The sequence below is a fragment of the Oryza glaberrima genome, chromosome 6 (genome assembly GCF_000147395.1).
Source record: "Oryza glaberrima chromosome 6, OglaRS2, whole genome shotgun sequence".
Classification (NCBI taxonomy): domain Eukaryota; kingdom Viridiplantae; phylum Streptophyta; class Magnoliopsida; order Poales; family Poaceae; genus Oryza; species Oryza glaberrima.
Window position 1 is genome coordinate 22308594 of NC_068331.1, and position 15837 is coordinate 22324430.

Genomic DNA, 15837 nt, shown 5'->3' on the forward strand with positions numbered 1-15837 from the left:
TCCTCCATCTCCCCCACGAGGTCCTCCAGCTCGTTCGTCGCCCCGTCCAGCCTCAGCTTCCACTCCACGCGCGCCAGCCGCACCTTGGGGTCGTCGTCTTCGTCCACGACGTCCAGCGCCGTCGCCGCGCCCGCCGAGCGGGAGCGCGCGGAGTTGTGCCTCCACGATGTCCAGCGCTGTCGCCGCCGCCGTCGGGACGGAAGGGGCCGACAACCCTCGGCCTTCACACGCCGTCCCCGCTGCCGCGCCCACGCCGTTTCCACCGCTCCGGCGGCCTCTTCAGGGACTTGGGCCGTGCCGGGCCAGCACGGCAGCTAGCCCGGCACGGCCCACTCGTCGTGTCGTGCCGTGCTAGCACGGCCTCTTCAGGGACGCAGCCCAAGCACGGCCCAATGGCCCGATGGGCCTATTCGTGCCGGGCCGGCACAAGCACAGCCCAAAAGAAAAGGAGCAGGCCGGCTGCGCTGAGAAGAAACTCCGGCGGCGGCAGTGATGGCGATGGGCGCAGGTAGGCGGCAGTGGTGGCGTGCGGCTTCGTCGTCCCGTCGCGGCGACGCGGCAGTGACGGCCACGCGCACCCTGCTCCTCCTCGTCGGCTCGTCGCGGCGACGTGGCCGCGTCAGTCAGCGAACAATCTTGCCAACTGCTGGTGCTGGCTTGCTGGTTGCTGCTACCTGCCACCGATGAGGCGATGAAGAAGAGCTGCTACTTGCTGCTACCTGCTAGCGGCTAGCTGCATGCCTGCATGGGAAGTTTTGACCGTGGACGGGTGATGGGTGAAGTGGGTCACCCGCGAACCCACTTATAGGTCGAAATAAACAAGTTCGCGGGTTAGTTTAGTTTATAAGTGTGTTTCGTGGGTAGCCGCTTGCACCCTTAGCGATGGCTAATGACCTCGTGCTGCACTGCTGTAGCAGCCTGTAATATGAAATAGAGGAGGGAAATTTTGGGATGGAAATCTAAAAAGAGGAGGGAATTTTTGGGAGTAGGGAAAACAATATGGTCACACTCTTCTTTTTTTTCGCCCAGATGGCTCTGCAATACTTTATTACCTCGTCTAAAAATATGCATTGTATTTTTGTTCTCACACCGAATGCAAATAACCTGAGATGTAAAAATTGAGGGAAAACAAATTTATTCAGAATTGGATGCAAAGTTGTTGCTTCGTTAAAAACCTTACACCCTAGAGTAGGGTTCCCCCGGTAAGAAAAATAGTATAACAACTTGCTTACATTATTACATAAATTACATTACTAATTTTGATTAGCACCGCCGCAATCAGTGGATATGCCAAATTCCGCCAACGCGTCTGCCGTTGCATCGGCAATCTCTGGATCCTCTAGCCGGTGTTGCGTCCTTGCATATGCTTCAATCAAGTCTTTAAGGCAAAAGATTGCCTCAACTATGTCAGGTGCAAGGCATGACCTCCATTCTTCGATAATTCTTCCAACCTCACTAATGCATGCTCTGAAGAGACACAGGAAGCCAGAACCAATAGAACGTCCCGTGCAAAGTGAGCTAGCACAGGAAGAGTCCTTTCTTTCTCTTTCCACCACTCAAACAGATCAACATTTTCACCATCTAGTGTTCGATCATGTTCTGTGCGATTGGTGTTGAGGTAATGGTTAAGCTCCGCATCTGGGTTCCAATTTGACCTGCTACCTGATGAGGAAGCTTGTACCTTGCCCTTGATCTTCTTCCACAAATTCATTGCACTTGATTTGCTTTACTTTTTTTGTGGGGTTTCCTCAGGCACCTAACGAGCAACACTTAGCTTAGTTTGGTACAGACGAAAAACCCTGAACAACTCATCTCTAGCATGTTGATAAGCTTCAGAATAATCAAGACCCACTGCATCACCTATTGATATGAAAGCAGCCTCCACGACCTCCAACTTTTTACGAGGATCAAGTACCAAAGCAAAACAATAAAGATGTGGAATAGTAGTGAAGTATTTGAGAAATTTTCCTTCATTGGTTGAACAGCAGAAGCTAAAACTCTATCATGTCGGTTTTCTTGAAATATAAGGGACGATTTCCAAAGACATTCAAGCACCAAACAAGAAGTAGGATAGTAAATCCCAGATAGTAGGACTGTAGCTTTATAAAAAGGCTTTAGGAATATACACAGACATGTTGCTATGTCCCATTCTACCTCAGTAAGAAGCAAAATCTCACAATCACCATCCTCATCGGTACCATTACTTCTAAAGTGCAATGAATTAATGAAAACAGAAATTATTTCCTCATACCCTTTCAATTGACGCAGCATGAGGTATGTTGTGTTCCACCGATGTTTCACATCAATGCCAAACATCCTCACAGGTTTATCCTTTGCTCGACAATAGTCCCGGAATCTCTCCTTCATCACTGACTGACCCCCGATGATAGAAACAGCTTGACGGATCTTGTTGTGTAAATTGGTAATAATAGTAAATCCTACATAGATAATAAATTCCTTGTCACATATGCATTAAAATTGATAAATTATTTGCACTAAAAAATGAATTTCAATAAATTCTCAACGACTAGTAATACTTGCTTGCACAATCAAGTTGATGATGTGGCAAATGCATCTTTGATGGATAACATAACCTCCAATGTAGCTTTGCAGATTTGGCTCCAAAATCGTCATGCCCATTGTATTTGCTGATGCATTGTCAAGAGTAATAGAAACCACCCTAGATTGTAAATTGAATTCTTGTAGTATATCTAGTAGTGTGGCAGCAATGGCTCGTCTAGTATGTGACGACATCATTTAAAACCCTATAACCCTCTTATTTAGTGTGCGATTATCGTCAAGATAATGCACAACAACACTAACAGAAGAGGTTCTTTGGTGCTTGGATGTCCAAATGTCAGATGTCACAACAAAAGAGAAGCTAACAATACTGAACAAGCGTTTCAACTCATCCAACCTAGAACGATATAATGAAACAATAAAGTTCTTGGTGGTTTTCCTTGAAACCTGGGTGTACTGTGGACAAAAAGCATTTCGGATCATCCTCTCAAAATTTTTCCTTTCGCCCATCCTTATCGGTAGGTCCTCCGAAACTATGTAACGAGCAATTTCATCTCGAGCTAGTTGTGGCTCATAAGTCCATGTACTTACAGAACCGTCGGGTCCGAAGCTCAGCTGTGTTTGCCTTGCTCCTACCGGTGCTTTATCCTTGAGGTGCGTCAAATAATACCGTTTGAGATGTCCTGTTCCTGAACTAGAGGATGCAGACAAAGTTTTTCCACAATGTTGTAGTCCACCATTACCCTGATTTTTTCGAAGTGTCACCAACACTCCGCTCTCTCTGTAGATGGTGTGGATGGCTCGGCCTCGCTTCCCGGCATGGGCAAGACTGTGTCATCGTTGGCCTTAGGGATGGGCTGTTCCGTAGGATCATCCCCATCTCCCTCCAAACCATCCATATAGCGGTCATCCATCCTGTAGTCGTCCATACCCGGGGATAGTTGGTGGGCATCGACCGACCTATGGGCAAGACTAGGCGAGCATTGGCGGCGTCTTTGCAGGGGTCTCGACGAGGTTGTCCTCCGACGAGTATCACCCCACATTTTTGCTGTGGGAGGGAAATAACTATGTTGCTCTGTTTATTTTGCGCTGCATTTTTTTGTGTTGGGAAGAAGAGGAGGAGGAGGAATTTATAGAACAAATTGCCCTCATGAGCTAGTTATTTCTCGTTGCACTTACACACACATGACACACCACACAATACACGTGCTGCCTGCAGGCTCCACAGAGGCACATCCAATCACCATTAGCCATGCCCATATTCTCTATTGCCAGGCGTCCCATCTCCATCTCAATCCAAGGCAGGCGCCTTTTCTCCGCGGCTGCACGTGCACATCTGCACAAGTTAAAACAGCAACATGCAAACATGTATTATCAGCTACAGCGTGCATGTGACCACATACAAAATATGAAATTGGGGCCATAATAGCAAACGCTTACGGCGAATGGCGATGGCATGCCACATGCGGGCAGGCAAAGGCAGGGCGCAGGAGCAGCAGAGCAAGGCTGCAAGGGAATCACAGGCACACACGCATCTACTACCTAGTCCCTAATACTAGGTCGAGCGTTTTCCAGTGGTAGATGGCAGGATGTGTCCATTTGGCCGTCCGCCGTCCCCATCCCCAGTACTCGATTGCGTCCGTTCGGCCGGGCGGCGTCACTTGACTGTGTCTGCGCGGCGCCACGGCTGTGTCCCTTCGGCCGGCCGCCTCCATTCATTGCGCCAATGCGGAAGGGAATCGCCGGACACCATCGCATCCTTGCAGGAGATGCTCTGAGGTACGAGGAGAGAGCTATAAATCGGACGTCCGATGTAAAAAAAAAAATCGAACGGTCAAATGTTTCAGTTGACCGTTGGTGCAACATTAAATTATACGTGGTGAAACAGAAAAATGAGCTTATGAAACATATTGAAATTTTGTGAAACACAATAAGAACACATGGTGAAAGATATAACTATCACGTATGAAACATTAAGCTTTTATTGTCAAAACATATATTTTTCTTTCATCAGAATATAATCATGTGATATCTTGTTGTAAAGATTTAATTATAATGAATTCAACGGTGTGATCGAATCGTTCATCGGATAAGTAGTTTAGAAGGAAAAATATTTTAATATCACTAAATACTTGCATCATGATTCATGCATGGTGTGGGAGAAAGCCAATAGATGGCGAGAGAGAGAGAGTAGGGACATGAGTTATATGTTGGTGAAACAAAAAAATTGTTGAAACATTGAGTTATATATAGTGAAAAAAAATCAGTTGTTGAAATATTTAAACTTTTTTTATGAAACATAACAAAAACACACGTTGAAACATATTGCTACCGCATCTGAAACATTAAATTTAACGGATTGAAACATATGTTTTTCTTTCATCGGAATGTAATGATGTGATACCTTGTTATAAAGATTTAATTATAACAAATATAATGGTGTGATCATATCGTAGATTGGATAAGTAGTTCAAGAGAAAAATTATTTTGAAGACCATTACAACATGTATGTATTTGTGAAGTGAATAGGGAGGTAGTAGTTTATCCGTCCGGTTTTTATTGGTTGCGTCGAACATATGATCCTAAGCATTTTCGGAGGTCTAAGCGTCTTGCTGCCGGGGTCCGGAGCTGTAGTGCCACTCAGATTTTCTGCTGATGGCCCGATGCGCATGCGCCCTAGCAGGCTAGCAGCCATTCCTGATGGGCCAATATCGTGCCATGGGCCATCGGGCCATCATCGTGCCTACGGGCCATTCGCGTGCCGTGCCAGCCCAAGTACGGCCCAGCCCATTTACGGGCCATGTCAGACCGTGCTTTCTAGCGTGTCGGGCCGTCATGCCTTAGGCCGGCCTGATAAAGCACAACCCAAGTCCCAGTTCCCCTCGCCTGCACGCCGCCGTCGCCGAGGCCCGGAGCGGTGGCGTCGAATGGGAGGAGCGGGTGGCGGCGGAGCTCCTCGGCAAGGAGGTGTCGGTGGAGGTAGGGATGGCAATGGGTCGGGTCGGGCACGGGTAGAGCAAAACCATGCCCGACCCGATGCCTAATATTGCCCGCCCAAACCCTACCCACTAGAGTTAGCGGGCAAAACTCCGTGCCCGTACCCAGGCCCGGTGGGCGCGGGTATGTCCGGCGGGTACCCAATGGATCTCATATAAATAATAACTTAAAATATATATAATTTAAGAAAGAAAAATAAAATCAATAATTTACGAAATTATTGGTTACCAACAATAATTTGAATTACATCACAACTTAGTATCAGTTAGCATCACAAATGAACCAATAGAAAGGGTATAAGAATTAAGAAATGAGTCAAAATTAGCTAATACATATGTATCGGGTCGGGCATGGGTTACCCATGGGTAAAAAATAAAACCCGCCTGTTGCCCATGACGTCTTCGGGTATCGGGTGGGCGTACCCATGGGTAAAATGTCACACCCACACCCGTGCCCATCGGGTCGGGTATCCGCGGATACCTGGACCCATGGGTAAAATTGTCATCCCTAGGTGGAGGAGGCGGATAACCTCTTTGAAGTTGCTTGATGCGGGATGCGGCGAGGCCCAAGGAGAGCGTAGCGGAGGAGAAGTCGAAGGGGGAGAGGACCGGGTCAGAGGCGAAGGTGTTGAGTAGGGAGGAGGGATCGGGGGCAGAGAGGAGGTGGTCGGGGATGGCAACGACAGGTCAGGGACGGCGTAGTGGAGGAGGTGTTGGCGATGAGGTCCACGGAGGTCGGCGAGAGGAGTAGCCCGTCGTTGGCATGGCCATGGCCCGCGCGGTGGTTGGCACATGTCATGTGGACCCACATGGCGGTGGATCCCACAATTTTTTTTTGTGTGAATGACAAATAGGACCCATATATTTTTTTAATTCTAATGCTACATAAGTGACATGTCAACACCACGTTGTATAAAGACCAGTTCAACACCGTCACGTAGGCGCCACATCAGCGAAATCGCTCTGCAAAACCGTCAAGAGAGCTAAATTGCACCGGTTTTAATAGTTAGAGGGTTATGATATCCGGTGTTGTGGTTCAGGGATATGAATTAGACTCATCCACTAGTTAAGGGAGTCAAATTGGACTTAATCCAAAAGAGAACGGCCCGTGAAACACCAAACGGAAACAGCACGCTCGGATCTCTTTCCCTTCCCTTCCCCCGCCACGCGGCCACGCCAACCCAACCAATAAGCTGTCTCCCGTGGCACATCTCCCCAATCGCATCACGCCACGTCACCCCTCTGACGCGCGCGACCCCTTCTCCTTCTCCCCAGTTGCGCCCCCGCTTCTATAACACGCGCCTCCGCCTTCCTCCCCGCGGCACCGATCTCCCTCCCCCCTCGCCGGCGGCGCACCGACCGAACCGAACCGCGCCATGGTCACCGCGCGCAAGGGCCGCGGAGGCGGAGGCCCTCCCCGCCCCCGCGTCGTCGACGGCGGCGGAGGGAGCATGGTGTCGCGCGTGGCCGTGCTCGCATTCTGCGTCGCCGGGATCTGGTCGGCGTACATCACCCAGGGCGTCCTCCAGGAAACCCTGTAAGCGCCCGCCTCCCTCCCTCCCTCCCTCTCTCTCTCTCTCTCTCTCTAATGGTGCTCGGGAGCGGAGGGGAATTGGGCTCTGCTTCGGCGAGTTTCTGAAAATTGTTCGCCGTTTTCTCTCCCCGCCGTTCGTTCAGGTCGACGAAGCGGTTCGGGCCGGAGGCGCGGCGGTTCGACCACCTCGCGTTCCTCAACTTCGCGCAGAACGTCGTCTGCTTCGTCTGGTCCTTCATAAGTGAGCCTCCTCTCCTCCCTCTCTCATCCCCTGCCCCTGTCGTGTGGAATCCAGTGCGGTCGCATCGCATGCCATTGCGCAGAATGCGGATCGTGTGAGGAGTTTGTGACACTGGTTTTGCTCGCGCAGTGATCAAGCTGTGGTCGAGTGGTGGGAGCTCCTCCGCTGGCCGCGCGCCGCTGCGGAAGTACTGGGGCGTCAGCATCACCAACACTGTCGGCCCGGCCATGGGGATCGAGGCGCTCAAGTTCATCAGCTACCCAGCTCAGGTTTGGTTGCAGCTGCCCTTTTGTCGTCTCGCTTCGCTTGCTTTGTTGCTCTATGCATTTTTGTGCAGCTATTGTATCTGTAATTGGATGTTTCCATTTTCGTTATGGGTGATAGGCAACGCAGTAGTATAATGCCTGCGAAGTGGAATGTTCTATTTTTGGATTGTTCAACTGTGCTAAGTAAATCAGTGGTTGGAATGTTCTATAGCCTTATTTTTGCCTTGATTGATGCGATAGATACGGTCATTTGGAGAATTTATGATGTGTGAGTGATTATTGGAGAAGAAAATTAAGTTTGGTTGAGTGAAATTACGAATTCAGACTCTCTGGTTCTGATATACTGGAGTTTTGAATTTGGTTCGGTCTGACCAAGTCAGACGGCTTATGGGCTGATTCAGAAATATCTGAACATATAAACAATGTTTAGATCATTTGTTTATTAGCAATTTTTATACGTAGAAAACATTTATGCCATGAGTATTATGCACAAATGCCAAAATATGATTATCCATGATACTCTTATCGCTGTATCGCATGGATGGGTGAAGACAGAACCATATTTCCTCATCAAACTTTTTGATTGAACTTTGAACCATCCAATGTACAGTTATACATCAAAATGTGTTTGGCTCAAGCGCAATGTAATTTGATTTATCTTTTGAACTTATTGGAACAGTCGCAACAAGCCTGTGTTTTCTGAATATCATTTTTGTGTCTCATTTTTGTGCCGTAATAATATATGCTGATTTGATTAAATAGCACATTACCGCTAAGGAATTATTTGCTCTATGTTAACAGGTCCTGGCAAAATCTTCTAAGATGATTCCAGGTGAGTTGCATTGATCTATGCATGCTATGTAATGTACCTTACAGAACATTATCTACATCTGAATAGTTCTTCTGATCATTAATTTGAGCTTGGGTGGGTATACTCATCTGAGCAGTTTCTGTGTAAAAAAAAAAGTACACTGGAAAATTGGATTTTGGTTTGGCACCACAATATTGGCTGCTTTAGCTGTTAGTACGACAATACTTGCATTTTTTTTGTCAAAACCATATCAATTTCATGACAAGAGCATTTCCATTAGTGCTGGTATTTGGTGGTCAGAGTGGTGTAGGTAATAGAGCAATCAGTGTTAAGAATAACTTTTAACAGTAGCCCTTTCATGTTTCATAGTCTGTATAGTGATGTGCGCATATCTCTGACCAATGATTTAATATGTACAGTAATGCTGATGGGAACTATACTGTATGGTGTCAAGTACACATTTCCGGAGTACATTTGCACCTTTCTTGTTGCTGGGGGTGTATCATCCTTTGCGTTGTTGAAGGTAAAGATTTAATCTATTTCAATTATTCACCAATATCCCACGAGCCTAAAGCAAAAGCAGAAACATTTTGGCACTGTTTCACTCCGTAGTATGAAAGTAGAAAAGAATATGTTTTGTTCCTTACAGTCATTTGTATTATGATGAATACAAATTAGAAGAGAAAACAGCCACATCGAAGTCACTATAACTAGGAATCTGCACCTCTAATGTTATTAGAAGCTGTAGATGGCCTAATAAAATTTTTATGTGTGATGTGCTGATGTTAACTGTGTTTTCATTTCTGAGTATTATGTTTGTTTCCTATGTATCAGACAAGCTCCAAGACTATCAAGAAGCTTGCTAACCCTAATGCGCCTCTGGGCTACACATTGTGCTTCCTCAACTTAGCTTTTGATGGTTACACCAATTCGACCCAAGATTTGATAAAGTCTAGGTAACTACACCCTGTCCATTCCATATTAAAGCATTCTGGAAATTTTATCATCTTCTTATCTACATGGAAAGTAATGTCGTGTTATTGCAGGTATCCAAAGACTAATCCATGGGATATAATGCTTGGCATGAATCTCTGGGGGACCATATACAATGCTGTGATTATGTTTGTTGCTCCATTACTATTCAGTAATTGGCCTTACGCCAACGGTTTTGAGGCAGTGAGATTTTGCCAGGAGAACCCAGAGGTGGCATGGGACATTCTCCTGTTCTGCCTGTGTGGTGCCGTGGGTCAGAATTTCATCTTCCTAACCATCAGCCGATTTGGCTCTCTTACTAACACTACCATCACCACCACCCGCAAGTTCATGAGCATTGTCATCTCCTCCGTCATCAGTGGTAACCCACTCTCCTTGAAGCAATGGGGAAGTGTTGTGATGGTCTTTTCTGGTCTCTCTTTACAAATCTTTCTCAAATGGAAGAGAAAGAAGGTCAGAGACCACAAGGAATGAGTTAATATTTTAGCTCATTCCAATTTGTAGCTTCGATTGGACATGTTTGTTGTTGGGGTTATATGGGAGATAATTATTGCAGCCCATTACTGATTCAGGAGAAGTTTTACATCGATAAAAAACTGAGATGTATGGTAATAGCTAAAAAAATGCTGGTAGTTTCTGTTCTACAGGAAGTCAGGAAGAATATGCAATGAATTGTATTGCACTGAGTAGTAGAATTGTATGGCGCCCTGTATTTTTGTTCTCTCCCTAAAGGAATCGCTAATTATCAAAACGATAATTATGTTTCTGCCACTGATAGTCTGATACTTCATACAGTCACACTACGATAACTTGTGGAGAAAACTACTGTACGGATTTGGCTGTTTAAGCAGAAGTATCAGGTTTTGCTCTGGAGGATAGCTGCCTTCCTAGCAGGTCGCTTTATGCGCGCCATGCTTTGAGGTTATGTTTGTCTGTTTTTATTTATGTATTATCTATTAAATTATTAAGATAGTTAAAAATGTGCCACCACGGCGACCACGCCCGTTCTAAAAACTTGGGAATTACTGCATTAATAATAAAAGAAAAATGAAATTTTTGTATTGTTATATCGTGGTAGGTCTAGTTTATACGTATGTTGTAAAAAAAACCAATTTTATTTTTAAAATCTATTGTATATTACAACTCTCTATTGAGATAGAGGATGACGGTTATATATGGAATCCAATTTGGATTTTAAAATCTATTGCAAAACAAAAGCTAACAGTGATATATCAAATCCAATTTTACATCTAGGGCTGTGTTTAGTTTCAAAGTTTTTCTTCAAACTTCTAACTTTTCCATCACATCAAAACTTTCCTACACACAAACTTCCAACTTTTCCGTCACATCGTTACAATTTCAACCAAATTTTAAATTTTGACGTGAAATAAACACAACTCTATGTAAGATTACGTAGGAAAATCCACTGGATATACACAATAATCCTTATGTTACAATGTGAGTTCAACTTAGAGAGGACTACAATTTTGATGGGGAAACAAATCTACACTACATTGTGATTGCCGATTGCTCTGTATTAGTAACTACTCCCTCTGTTTCACAATGTAAGTCATTCTAGTATTTTCCATATTCATATTGATGTTAATGAATCTAGACATATATATTTATCTAGATTCATTAACATCATTATGAATGTATAAAATGTTAGAATAACTTACATTGTGAAACGGATGAAGTATCAAGAGTATGACCTCCACTTCTTAATAGCTAGTCGGCCAAAACTGCTCCATTTCTTATTAGCTAGCCGGCCAAAAAAATATTTGTATCTCTAAGATTTTACTTCTGTGGTAGTATTAGTTTTGTAGTTGCTGTCGACTAGTAATCCAAAGAGGATTCAGTTCGAAGTTCAAATACGCTACATGATTACATGAAGGCTCCACTACTCCGATTACATGAAGGCTCCACTACTCCGCATGGTTGCTTTCTTCGTAGTGAAGTACTCTCTCCGTACCATAAAAAAACCAATCTAATAATAGAAGTACACAACTTAGTACTATGAATCTGGACACCTCTATTTAGATTCATTGTATTATAACATATCACATCTAGTTCTAGATTTGAGGGAGTACTCACTCCATCCTATAAAAAAGCTAACCTAGTACCAGATATAACACATCATAATATTATAAATCTAGATATACATCTACCTAAATTCATTGTATTAGAATATATCATATCTGATACTAGATTTGTTTTTTATGTAACGGAATGAGTACTCCACAAGGAGTACGACATTGTGCTTACTGAGCAGTGGATGTCGGCCATCATGGTTGGTGAACTGATGACAAAGGACGAATTGGCCCAAAAATCTGACAGCCCAGCAGTGCTTAACGGCGACTAGGCAACGGATTAAAAAAACCCTCAAAAGCATATTGTGACTGATCAAAACTCAAAAGAACTGAATTAACAAAACACACCAGGAATGAGGATCTTTTTTCAAACTCAATTCACCTAACCCAGGTATTGTGGTCTAAATTGCAGTAAAATCACAGGGGTTTCGAGACATGACATATAACCTCAGATATTATTACTATAAAATTTCACGAAACCACACTAGTGATCTTTTTGAATTTGATCTATCAAACTCTTAAGTTCTACAATCACGTCTCAAATTTGTAAGTTGTTTATCCATAACATAATGTTATATCAACGTAAGTAAAACTTTTTAATTTTCTTTAAGAGTGTGCCACAATTTGGTTAATGGCATGGTTTCCTGAAACTTTACGAACATAACACTTAGGGTTATATGTCACGTGCCAAAATAACTTTATTCCATGAAATTTGGACCATAATAGATGGAGTTTTAATTTACTCTCTTTTTATAAAAGAATTTCACTGGGGTGGGGGGGGAGAAGTTCCCCACCTGAATTCATTAAGAGTGGGCAAAGGTCCAGATTAGCGAACTACAAATTCAGGGCATTACACATTCAGAGAGCAGAGGGAGGAAGAAAAAAGAGTAAAGTGTATTGGTGGTTCTTAAATTTGTAGGGTTGTGTCATGTAGGTCCCTAAACTCTCAAAATACATATCCAAGTCCCAGAACCTGTCAAAGTGTATCATATAGGTCCTAAATCAACACATCCCCTCTAGGATCCTATGTGGCGCTGATATGACATGCCACATGGACGTGACGTGTCATTTTCTTTTTTTTTTCTTATTTTCTTTTTCTTTGTTTTCTTCTCATTCTTCGTTTTTTTCTTTCTTCTGCTCGAGTCACAGAGAAAGGAGAAGAAAGGGAAAAAATAGAAGAAAAAAGAAAAAGGAAAAATTTTAAATGGGACCCATTTTTCAGTCAAAATGATGCCACGTCATTCCGTGTGGCATGCCACATCAACGCCACGTAGGATCCTGAAGGGGTTGTGGCGATTTGGGATCTAGATGACACACTATAAAAAATTCTGGGACTTGGATATACATTTTAAGAGTTTAGAACCTATATGACACACCGCTAAAAGTTTAAGGACCACCCGTACACTTTACTCAAGAAAAAAGGTCCTTCCAGGACGAAATTACATGCCGATCCTCTAATTTGAGTCTTTCGCCCCAGAGGGACGCATCTTCAATACACAACACTAATAATCGACGCAAAGAGGGGGCTTCGTGCCTGAAGACAAACCAGTGGTGGTGATTCCACAGGTTCCAAAAGCATAGCAAGTAGAATACCCAAAAAGTGCTTGGAGGGAACTCGAATCGGTGTGGGAAGAGAAGCAAGCTCAGCTAACGTCGCGACATTAACCTGCATATTCAGCGTGCCCCAGAAGGCCACAGCAAAGGGGCACTGGAAGCAGAGGTGAAGAGCTGTTTCATCGGCAGAATTGCAAAGATCACAGGTTGGGGTCGGCACTATGGTTTTCCTGTGCAAGTTGCGTTTTGTTGGGAGGCGATCCTTAGCCAAAAGCCAGGCAAAAAAGAAAGGGTTCAAAGGAGCTTCGGATTTATCATCAGCAAGAGCAATTAATATTCAGCCATTTCCATTTCCAAACCATATAAATTGAGGTAGCCCTTGCTAGTATCAGTTGCTTTGCAAAGCTGCTCTGATCAGAAATCCCAATGGCAATGGAGAAGAGCCCTCCTCCGGCGCCGCACTTCCTCTTCGTGGTGAGCGGGATACAGGGCCACATCAACCCGGCGCGCCGCCTCGCCGCGCGCCTGATGGCGTCGGCGCCGGCCGCGCGCGTCACCTTCTCCACCGCCGTCTCCGCGCACCGCCTCATGTTCCCGTCCCTGCCGTCCCCGGCCGGCGAGGACGTCGACGACACCGGCGTCGCGTACGTCCCGCACTCCGACGGCTACGACGACGGGTACAAGCCCGGGGTGCACGCGAGGGACGACTACATGGCGCGCACCCGCGCTGCGGGCACCGAGTCGCTCTCCGCCATCGTCGCGGCTCTCGCGGCGAGGGGGCGCCCGGTGACGTGCATCGTGTACACGTTCCTCGTGGTTTGGGCCCCCGCCGTGGCGCGCGCGCTGGGGATCCCCTCGGCGATCTACTGGATCCAGCCGGCGGCGGCGTTCGCCGTGTACTACCACTACTTCCATGGCCATGGCGAGGCCCTCGCCTCCTGCGCGAACGACCCTGCCCGCGGCGCCGTCGTGCGCCTCCCCGGGATGCCGTTGCTCAGGTCCGACGAGCTCCCCTCCGCCGTGTCCATCGTCTCGCCGGAGCACAAGCACTACCTGCTGCTCGCCATGCTGCGCGATCTGTTCGAGGATCTCGACGAGCTCAAGCCCAGGGTGCTGGTGAACACGTTCGACGCGCTGGAGCCCGACGCGCTCCGCGCCGTGCCCGATCTGGAGGTCGTCGCCGTCGGGCCGGTGGTGCCCGACGGCGAAGCGTCTCTATCGAGCTCGAGCACGGACATGTTCCGGCGAGACGACGCGAGCGCGTGCGTGGATTGGCTGGACACGAAGCCGGCGCGCTCCGTGGTGTACGTCTCGTTCGGGACCCTCCTGTCGATGAGCAAGCGGCAGGAGGAGGAGATGAGGCGCGGCCTTGAGGCCACCGGCCGGCCGTACCTGTGGGTGGCGCGCCAGGGCGCCGTCGATGGCGGCGCGACCTTGGACAGCGCACCCACCCCCGCCGCCGATGCCGGCGGCGGCGGCGGCGAAGGGGACGCGCAAGGGATGGTGGTGGAGTGGTGCGACCAGATGAAGGTGCTCTCGCACCCGGCGGTGGGCTGCTTCGTGACGCACTGCGGGTGGAACTCGGCGCTGGAGAGCATCACCCGCGGCGTGCCGATGGTGGCCGTGCCGCAGTGGACGGACCAGCCGACGGTGGCGTGGCTGGTCGAGGCGCGCATGGGCGCCGGCGTGCGCGCGCGGCTGGACGGCGAGGGCGTGGTCGAGCGCGGCGAGCTGCAGCGGTGCGTGGAGCTCGCCATGGCGGGCGGCGGAGACGGCGGTGTCCGGGCACGGGCGGAGCGATGGAGGGAGCGCGCCGCGGAGGCGGTCGCGGCCGGCGGGTCGTCGGAGAGGAATCTCCGGGCGTTCGCGTCCGGGGCCGTGACGCAGGCGGTGTGCTCGAGCAGGTGATTCCGCCGGCGGCCGCCGGCGATGGCGAACTCAACGGCTGGATTATTGTTGTTTTTTTATATTCCCAGATAATAGCTTTGTCATTTGGTGTGGCGTTGACGCAATCAGTATGTTGATTAGTCGACGTAACAGCAAATTTAATTGGAGATCTCATTAAATTTTAGATGTTGCCATATCATCTACAAACAGTTCAATAAAGGGAGCAAAATTTCCCTCTTGGATCTATCCATGTGGCCATGTGCAACCTCTAGATTATTAGGCCTTTCACAGTGCAAGCACCTACTATGAGGTACCACAGGATGACACATAGGATAAAAAACTACGAAGAAACTTTCTCTACAGTGCAAGCACCGGTGTGGGACCCACAGATACTACTTCACCGAATCCCCCACCTCCCTCAGTCACCACGCCCCTCACCCTCTTCCAACTCCACCGGCTGTCCCCTCCTCTCCTCGATGACGCTGCCTCTCCCCTCTCCCCGCCGGCGGCTTCTCCCTTCTCCCTGCCGGTGGCCTCTCCTCTCCCCTCTCCCCGCTGGCGGCTTCTCCCTTCTCCCCGCCGGTGGCCTCTCCTCTCCCCTCTCCTCACGGCGGCGGCAGCGAAGGAGGCTGGGGACGCGGCAAAGGAGGTTGGGGACGCGGCGGTGGATCGAGAAGGCCGAGGCGATGGTGCTTGCGGCCAGCGGTTCCTCCCACGCCGTCGCACCTCCTCGCCTCCCATGCTGCGGCGGCACGTCGGGGATGCCGCCATCGTGCGCCTCGCCTCGCCGTCGACCGCGCCACCCGATTTGTTGCCGATTTGTGTCGATTTGTTGATTTGTTGCCGCTTTTGTTGCCGCGATTTGTGTAGATTAGTTGCCGGCGTGAGGGCACGGGCGGCGTGAGGGCACGAGCTCCACAGTGCGGAAAAGCAGCCGCTACCAGG

At 47.8% G+C, this 15837-nt stretch overlaps 2 protein-coding genes across 2 annotated transcripts; both read left to right on the plus strand.

Moving 5' to 3' along the window:
* The first annotated feature begins 6807 nt into the window (after positions 1-6807).
* On the plus strand, positions 6808-10126 carry LOC127778058 (UDP-galactose/UDP-glucose transporter 3-like). The gene is made up of 7 exons (XM_052304701.1): positions 6808-7053; positions 7194-7291; positions 7421-7560; positions 8359-8389; positions 8788-8891; positions 9203-9324; positions 9415-10126. The coding sequence occupies exons 1-7, from the start codon at positions 6893-6895 to the stop codon at positions 9833-9835; spliced, it is 1077 nt and encodes a 358-aa protein (XP_052160661.1). The 5' UTR covers positions 6808-6892; the 3' UTR covers positions 9836-10126.
* Positions 10127-13066: 2940 nt separating this feature from the next.
* On the plus strand, positions 13067-15205 carry LOC127775702 (cyanidin 3-O-rutinoside 5-O-glucosyltransferase-like). The gene has a single exon (XM_052301989.1). It carries the CDS (start codon positions 13432-13434, stop codon positions 14911-14913), a length of 1482 nt encoding a protein of 493 aa, XP_052157949.1. The 5' UTR covers positions 13067-13431; the 3' UTR covers positions 14914-15205.
* The last annotated feature ends 632 nt before the right edge of the window (positions 15206-15837 follow it).